This window comes from Colias croceus, chromosome 10 (assembly GCF_905220415.1).
Source record: "Colias croceus chromosome 10, ilColCroc2.1".
NCBI classification, from domain to species: Eukaryota; Metazoa; Arthropoda; class Insecta; order Lepidoptera; family Pieridae; genus Colias; species Colias croceus.
Window position 1 is genome coordinate 1313453 of NC_059546.1, and position 9912 is coordinate 1323364.

General features: G+C 32.3%; 1 protein-coding gene across 1 annotated transcript; it reads right to left on the minus strand.

The window, feature by feature from the left end:
* Positions 1 to 869: 869 nt before the first annotated feature.
* On the minus strand, positions 870 to 7275 carry LOC123694906 (FK506-binding protein 59). The gene is made up of 8 exons (XM_045640526.1): positions 6932 to 7275; positions 5807 to 5949; positions 5374 to 5494; positions 3504 to 3893; positions 2903 to 3174; positions 2102 to 2212; positions 1678 to 1830; positions 870 to 1195 (listed from the first exon to the last, which is right to left on the minus strand). The coding sequence occupies exons 1-8, from the start codon at positions 7131 to 7133 to the stop codon at positions 1172 to 1174; spliced, it is 1416 nt and encodes a 471-aa protein (XP_045496482.1). The 5' UTR covers positions 7134 to 7275; the 3' UTR covers positions 870 to 1171.
* Between the last annotated feature and the right edge of the window lie 2637 nt (positions 7276 to 9912).

A 9912-nucleotide genomic window follows, 5' to 3' on the forward strand; every position in this document is an offset into this window, starting at 1 on the left:
TTGTTGGATTTTTATTTTTTATTTCCAATTCCAAGTATATAATCATGTAATGTATAAGACACAATGGGCGTACGGACATACGAAGCTAATACTACGACTTGTAGCTATAAAGTACCCTCAATAACATTAAAATTACATCAATGGTAAAAAAATAATACACCAATACATGTAAAATAAAATGGATTTTTCACGAATTCTCAAAAAAAAATTCATTGTACAATGTACATACATGACAGGCTATCCTCTTCTCTCGTTCAGAAATGTCTTTGGAGAAAGAGAGATAACATATAAGTATGTCTTCAAATGCCAAAATAGAGCATATTATGTTATTTCTCATTCTAGCAATTGCTATTTTAAAGTGACAGAAAGAGACAAACTATACACAACACAGTGTAAATTAAAAATGGTCGTTAAAATTTCATTTTTATTTGAGAACTCGAAGACTGAAGTCAATTTATCACATTTATAAGTATTTGGAAGGGCTTAAATTAATAAGTAGGGGCAGAGATCTGACGATGTCAGCTAAAAAGAATTGCAATGGAGTCCAATTTACACCGACTAAGTTAACAATAAGGCAAAAAGTTGTATTTTGGAATAAATATTCACAATAATTGTAATTAATCTGCATTAAAGCTATTTATTGCTTACTACATCTAAAATATTAGTGCGAGATGGTTCCTATGTAAAAGAAATTCACCATTTTTTCCAAGTGAATCACGACATTGAACTCTAAGGCTGGTTGCAGAGCTTGACCGACCGTCAGTGCGTACCGTCGGTCCTGACGATACGCATCAACAATTGTATGACTATGACACTAATGCGCATGACAATACGCGTGCGTATGGTCGGTCTAGCTATGAGCGGTTTTATGAATTTCCATACATATGACAAGCGCGACTGACGTACGCACTGATGGTCGGTCAAGCTCTGCAACCAGCCTAAGGCATATATAATAAAGTATAATGTATATGGTGTCCTAAATTCCAAAATCTTTGGTTTTCGGGGGATTTTTAAGGCCCATACGGTGTGTTACAGCTATTAAGGCAACTTTAATAGATAAAAATAGTTAATCTACAGGATAAGAAGTTAAATGTATTCATAAATTGTTTGACAAACTTTTGCAATTCCCATAACCAACATCGGCCAACAAATTGGTTAGTCGCCAACCTTTTCACATGTTCTCGAACTGACCATCCTGAAATAAAACAGAAATAACGTGATTTTTTTTTTATTCGTTTAACAACGATTGTTTTCATTTCAAAAGTATACTTTGTATTACTAGACTGAAAAACCATCTCCCGCAAAAAGTTAAACTATTCCAAATGACATAGCATATATTCTAATTTATTTTTATCTGCCGGTGACGAGACTGTTACTTTCAAAGAATTAAAAAATTAAGTATTTTCACTTGATTTTTAACACGCTTAGCTTCACCTGTATGTTTGTATAGATTACATGCACTTTAAATATTGGTTTGTGACCTCAAAACTTTCGACTGGGTGTACAAATTTTGATGATTCTTTTTTTATTTGCAAGCTCTAGAAGTCCCAGTTAATCCCACTAAAATTTTGCCCAGTTCTGACCATTTGAAGGCGGTTTGGTAAATTGTTAAAAGAACCATTATAACAGAATTATTAGTATTTAAGCTATTTTTCTTTTTATATTTGTCCCGCATACCTTATCCAGCATCAATATATTGGGGTTCTCCTTCTCAAACTCCGTCGGTTTCCTGTCCCTGAGGCGATCAGTCCACTCCCCCTCCCCCGCCCCCCACTCGCCCACCTTCTCACCGATCACGTCTACTTCCTCGCTGGCACGCTGTTTCTCTACCTGGGAGGGGAAAAGGGGGAAATTACGAGTTAAATAAAAACTATACAGATTACTGCCTTCTATTTGTCAAAACTAAAATAAATTATTTACATGATCATAATTATCAAAATACATTCCCAGTCTAAAGTTTCAGAGCGAAAACCCAAAAAATATACAGTTAAATTGAGAAAGATCTTAAAAGTTATCTACAGAATTCCCAGTGATAGAAGATCATAGGCTAGCCGCTAGATTATTAACACCTATAAATTGTAACAAATAAATAAATAAATACCTGTGTGTCGTGTTTGGCGAACTTGTCGAACATGTTGGCGTACATTTGCTTTTCCTTTTGCTTCTGTTTCTGTATCGTGTTGCGGCAGACAATCACTTGGTTCGCTGCTGCCTAAAGAATTACAACCATCCATACTAATATTATAAATGCGAAAAGTAACTCTGTCTGTCTGTCTGTCTGTTACTCAATCACGCCTAAACTACTGAACCAATTTGCATGAAATTTGGTATGGAGATATTTTGATACCCGAGAAAGGACATAGGCTACCTTTTATTGCGAAATATGTACCACGGGCGAAGCCGGGGCGGACCGATTATTTTGTTATGGATCTAGAAATATTTTTTGTAACAAAATCTAATATGTAGATGGAAAAACTACTTTATATAAAAATTAAACCCGATTCGCGTTTTCACGGCATCACGCGTGAACGGGTGGACTGATTTCGATAATTCTTTTTTTATTATATTCCTTGAAGTACGAGGATGGTTCGTATGTAGAGAAAACGTAAATATGTACCACGGGCGAAGCCGGGGCGGACCGCTAGTATCTATTAAAATTTTTAACAAAAAATAACAATATTGTAATTAATGTAAGCAAGCTTCAATTGCAAGGCACAATAAGACATATAAATGTAATTATAATTATTAACGGAATTATAAAAAAAGAACATATACTTGTTTCAATTATATGCAGTCCGGTTTTACTTACTATGTTATTTTCCTTTTATGAAAAATATTTGTTAGATTCATCTCCACACGCGATAGAATATTTTTTTTTAAAAACAACAAACAGACAATTTACCTTATTCTGTGGCTCCATCTCAACAACAGCTTCAAAGTCCTTCATGGCCAACTCCGCCTCCCCCAAACCGAGCATAGCTTGACCCCTTCTGAATAGACCCTTTACATTCTTAGGGTCAAATTTCAGGGCTTTGGTCGCATGGTCCTTGGCCTCGAAGTGATGCGCTGGGGCTACTTTAAGGTACACGAGGGATAGGTTCAAGTGAGCCGATATTAAGAGGTCTTTTGCTTTTGATTTGTTCTCTTCAGCTTCAGAGGCGTCTTCCGGCATGTCTGTGGATATTTTTAAGATTGTAGTCGGTTGTTGTAACAATCGAGTTTCTTGCCGATTCTTCCATGTAGTAACGACATTCAGAATGGATATAAATTTAAAGGTGAGTTTCATAAAATCGGTGGTAATTAAAAAAAAACACATTTTCTTGGAATTAACCAAGTAAGTAACACAAGTTACCACTGTTATGTTAAATGATGAAACAATGTTAATAGTTTTATATTGGTCCCATGAAAATTGATTATTTAAAAAATCATTATATTAAGATTATCTTGTAATACAAGTATGGACTAAATATTTAATTCTTTGTCAAGTAAACCATTCAACTCACCTTCAAGCAACGTCACAACCTTCCTGTACTTCTTAATCGCCAACTGAAACTTGTTGCCCTTGAAGTACTCCGTTCCCTTATCTTTCGCTATCTTGGCCTGCTCCAGTTTCTCATCACCATCCATAGCCCAGGAATCCTTGGCTTTCTCAAAGCTAACGAGTTTCACTGTGTATTCCACTACTGTGTTTGGCGGCACACCCAATTCTGTATTTCCCTCAGATTTAAAAGCGTACTTGGGCTGAATGGTCAGTCGTGACTTTTCATCTTGTAGGAACTTCTCCAAGGCTCTCTCGACACCTTCACAAATGTTCTGATCGCTTCCCTCACCAAGCGTGAATGTTACTGTGCGCGTGTCAAAGATTTTATCGCCGTATTTGCCCTCCAATTCCACTAAAGAGATAGAAATTATATGATGTTAGATGCGTAGTTTTCTAATTTTGTATACAAAAATGTAGGAAATTTAAATATGTAAATTTGTGATTTGTTGTTTATTGTTTCAGCTGCCATAACTATTAGCGGTATAAATTTCACTTTCGTGTTTGATCTAACAAGTATAATGAAGTTTATTTATTACTAGCAGTCCGCCCCGGCTTCGCCCGTGGTACATATTCGCAATAAAAGGTAGCCTATGTTCTTTCTCAGGATCTAAAGATTGTCTGTGCCAAAGGAGAATGCCCATGAAAGTATGGACCACAGTATAGTGTTGCGTCGATGCCAGAGTGGTTTTGGAGGGTTCTTCGATATTCAAAAGATTTTTACCAATACATTTTTTTGTGATAAAAACAGGGGTTTTCAAGATATTGCGAAAAATGTGAATTAACCTCAAAACTTAAATAAACCCGATTTAGTTAGGTTTATGTGTGATTTAGGTAGTATTTTAACGTCTGAAGGCTATTTTTCGTTTAACATAATATTTAATCTATGCGTAGAGCTTATGCTTTCAGACAAAGTCTATCTGTTCATCAGCTAGTGTAGGTAGGCACCAGAAATCTTCCGGGACGGATTTCAAGAAAACCTAAATATATATTTAAAAAATGCCAATAGAGTTTTTATTCGGTTTACATACTTATTGTTGTTGTTGTTTGATCATTTTTTCACTACATATTCGAAGAAAGAAACAAATAAGAAATAACTGGTTACCTTCCAAGCTATCTTACAAGCTATGTCATAATAATATTTTTTTTATATATATATTTATATTATTTTACTTCACTATATTATATGTTAAAACAACCTACAGTGTATAAACAATACCTTACAGAGTGATTTTATGTTAATTGATTTTTTTGTAATTCAATGAAAACAATATTAGCTATTTACCATAGTAAATGTCATAATAGTTACCGCTTGGTTACCGTGGTAACCAGTAATGGATACTAAATCTATGGTAACGGATCTAAACAATTACATGTCTTATTAGATTTTACAAAACATTCCCTGGTCAAAATATATTTTCCGATGGTAAGAAGGCCTCTAAATTGCCGATATTTTTTTAAATAGTATTTTCATCTTGATGCATGAGAAAAAACCTGTACCAAAAATGTAAACGGTAATGGACACTAAATCTATAATAACGGATCTAAACAATTACATGTCTTATTAGATTTTACAAAACATTCCCTGTTCAAAATATATTTTCCGATGGTAAGAAGGCCTCTAAATTGCCGAGATTTTTTTAAATATATTGTTGTCTTGATGCATGAGAAAAACCAGTACCAAAAATGGGCATTCTCCTTTCATCAAAATCGGTCCAGTAGTTTATGCGTGAAAACCTAAATACATACAAACCTTTCCTCTTTATAATATTAGTATAGACTATCATGTATTATATTTTTGACTATCATGTATTACTAAAATAATTATAATATACCTGTAACAACAGATCCATCATTAGGATTGTCGAAGCCTGACCCCTGCTCAATAATGTACCGCAGAATGCCCTTGTTCTTGTTGGGACTGAGATCCTCCAACTTCCAGTCAATCATCTCAATCTAAAAATTGATATAAGTTATCAATATGTTTCTTACACAAAAAAAAATCATCAAAAATAATGATTTTTGATGATTTTTTGATGAATTTTATGATCTTTGTAAATGTACAAAGATCATAAAATTTGTCAATATGACTATACAATTTTATAATAAAATGCTGATTTGAGTTAGGTAGTAATAGCTCAAGCTTCAACTTTACCATCAATATCTATAAGTTTGATATTGAAAGCAAGATTACAACAGGTAAAAAATCAGAATATTTCTTGACTTTCATTTCTGTAACAGAAAGCAATTAATAAACGAAATACCAACCTCAAATTGCAATGTGGAATTGGGTGGGATTTTGGGTGGGCTTCCTCTGGCCCCGTAAGCATATTCCGGAGCACACGTCAACATGCACACTTCACCTTTCTTCATAGTAGCTACACCAATATCCCATGCTTTTATGACGTTACCTACAAATTCAAGAAAATGTTAAAATATTTTTAATCATTTCTTGTTGTCTTCATGTTATTAATAGAATTTAAAATATGGTGTAAACTTCTAAAAAAATATTAATGGTGTTCTTATTATTATTAAGAAGATAAGAATAAGAAAATTGTTTCAATCATGGTTTTACATTGGCCTTTTTTTTAAAAACAAAAAAAACTATGACCCTGAATTTGGCAAACAGCAGACAAAATGTAATTTCAGATTGGGATATCTCTAAGCGAAATTAAGTTTTACATGTTTACCAAATTGGAAATTGTTTGTCGTTGATTTACCTACAGGTGATAATAAATAAAATTTTATTTATTTAATTTTTTTTTAATTTGTAGGAATTATTGTTATTGCAAAGGTCTAATTTGACCGGGCTATGATATAAAGACTGAAAATATTTTAATCCATAATTTACTCTTATTACGGGCTGAATATATTAACATATTTTTTTACCCTCAAGTATATATTCAGTGGTTGATAAGGATAAAAGAGGAAGTGGTTATAGTTATATTGCCATGAGGTGATAGTATCGCTATTTTACAGAAAGCACAAAGTAACAAATTATAATATTTATGAATATGTAAATTTTCACATGTTAATATATCAACAACACTCTTTAGACTGTTCAATTCAAATAAATATTAATCTTTAAGTATTACTTATTTAATTACCTATTTACTTATTTTGCTAATATATGAAATGAAATATGTTTATTATGGATACATAAAAGATACAAATAAAATAAAACAAGAAACTTAAATGTATGTATGCCATAAAGGCATAAATTATGTTTACAAAATTTAAGGTTGATATTACAAACACTTTTCTATCTCATGGGTTTTTTAAATTGATTTATTCATTTTCTGGAGGCAATTAAATATATTTTATTTTGTATCTATAAAATCGCATATTAGATATCAGTTTTCGTATTCATAATTTAAAATTAACAGAACTAACCTTTTCCGAGTGTAAATTCGAAGGGCTCGTTTCGATCCTTGCTGGAATCGAACTTTGTACCATCCAAAAGCGTTCCTGTATAATGTACGGTTACTTCGACACCAGCATTTGGAGTTTCTGTGCCTTCTCCCTCTTTAATAATTCTTTTCAACACACCACGATCTCCAGCTTTTGAAATATCGATTCCTTGGTCGACAGTCATGTTTTTATCTCTTTAGTATAATTATTAAAATATTTCAGACAAAGCTAGTTATGTTGATCACAAGTAACGCTAGCAATTACACGTGCTTCAATGCGCAATAATAATTTTCTCGAAAACTCGAAGACCGCGCCGGTTCAAGAACAAACACAAATTGAATGAAAATTGAAAATGACAAGCGGTTTTTGACATTTTATGTCACTATAAAGCAAAAAAGCACAAAAGGGAATTTTCTAGACACGACAATTGGATAGTTGTACTAAATTTTATTAAAAGGTACTACTATCAATATTTTCAATGACTGTCCAGAAATATATTATAGAAATTAGAAATGTTTATAAGAATAGGCTGTCTATTTGGTACTGAATTATCAACAGCTATCAGGACCTACAAAAAATGTAAAAAAGTCTTTATAAGAATTCTGCCGTATTAAAGTAGGTAACTCACAGGTACCTAATCATGTTGCTTCTATCAGTCTTATTAGCTCCCCAGGGCCCATGTATTTAATGAAGTATTTAATATACTCATCAACACCTTCGAAATTGCGGTATTTTAAACTAAGAATGGTACATACCTATCCATTTTTTTTATATGCAGTTGCATTCTTATCATACAGCTATAATATGCCATGTGATAAGTATCAACTAGTCATTGGTATCAACCTTGGTATCAACAATTTAAAGTCAAAATATGTCAACCATGTTACAGTTCATATTCACCTCTGAACTTTTAAACCAGATGGCATCTTTAGGGTTCCCTCTTTTCTTGAATTAAATTTTTCGAATATAAAATAAGTTTTGTTTTAAACATTTGATTACATATGCAAGATAAAAATTATATTATGATGCCCCTTAGATTACAAAATAAAAGACAGATGGAGCGTTGCCGAACTAAACCGAATAATTTATCGTCATTTTCAATAAAGCTATGTGTGCTGTCATTTCGCCGCTGCACTGTACGTACACGGTGATTCTGTGTTCGTGTAATGTTGCCAGATATTGAAAAATTTCCCAAATTTTTCCCCGACTACGGAAAAAAGAGGGTTATGTTTTTCGAGTTTATGTATGTAATATGTATGTATAATATTTCTTTGACACGCCCTGCACTATAAACCGTTGGACCGATTTTGAGTTGTGAGGTTTCATTGCAATGATCTGAATTATTATGTTAGTGGCGGTAGTGACGTAGGCTATATACATAAATGAGAAGTCACGTTTTAATTTTTATTTAAATTCTTTTATTACATAAAGTACCTGCCTACTAAAGTTATATATGGACAAAATAATTGTATTCAATTTTTTATTAAATAAATTACATAAAAAAAGTTTCAATATTAACTATAATAATTATATTATTTTTTATTTTTCATAATATATGAATACGAATAGCGGTAGTTTTTAGTCGAGAATACGGGACATTTTATTTTCATCATATCCATCATGGAGTTCACATAAATTAAATCGCTAGCGAAAACGACTATTGCCCGGTTCCTATATTCAACGGATCGTCATAGTATCAAAGCTACTATCCGTTTTTCTAGAACTAACTACGAGTCGTTATTACCGTTCCACAATTTTATTTCTTGACGTGCTATCGACGGACATCCGTTGGTCATAAAAATACCGAGCCCTCTTCACTCACAGATGTGCGTTTCGTTATAAGCCAAATTGAAATTAAAATAACACAAAATTCAGGACAAAATAAGTTAAAATATATACAGCCGAATTATAAACTTTAAGAATAAAGTTTCTTATTAATAAAGAACTAATACTAAATAACTATATATTTGTAGACATCTGCGTGATAATTTTCCTTCTAAACAACCTAATGCGTTACACAGAAAGCAAAAACGGAACGTTTTTCTCGCGCACGCGTGCATTGCTTGTCAGTTGTCAAATTATTGTCATTCATTGTTGATTGATGATTCATTGTCAAGTTTTATAATTAAAGAATAACAATACAACGACCACTGTTTATATATTTATTAAAAATGGATATTACGCCGGTAAGTACGCCTTTATATTTCTTCTTTAAAATCGTCTGCCGCTTACTTTTTGCTTCGGACACTTTTAAAGTCAAACATATATTTCTGTTACAGAAATCGAAGAAGGCTATGAGTAAAGACGAGATTGCTCAATTATTATAACCAGTAAGGAGACTAATGCTTCTACGAATAAATTAAAGGATGAATGTTGGACTTCGTTGACCAACACATTTAATGCAAAAATTTGTCAAATACCTACCAGGAAAACTTTTTATTTTCAGCCAAAAAATTCAAACATAATAAGGATGATGGACAAATATTATGAAGAAATAATTGAAATACTGAACACACAATAATTGAAATACTGAACACACAATAACTAATTAATTTTTGTATATTATTATCTAGACACACGGTAGAAAAAGAATTTGTTAGTGCTAAATGTAAATCTTATGTAAAAAATGTATTTAGTTCAGAGAGCCTATTACAGCGTTAAGGAATATAATATAGAAGATGATAATCGATGGAGGGTTGTCGCGTAAGAATCACAGGACAGTTCTTTGGCATATATTATGTAGTTACATATTACTATGTAAAATTAAACATAGTTATAAAGAAATAAAACTTTTATTCCATTTTATTATGTACTTTTATTTATTTTTTATTATTTACAGTACAATGTTTGAAAAATTGATTTCTACATTGCAAACATAGACACATATATATACTAGTGGTCCGCCCCGGCTTCGCCCTTGGTACATGTTTATGTTTTCTTTCCATAATAACCATCCTCGTACT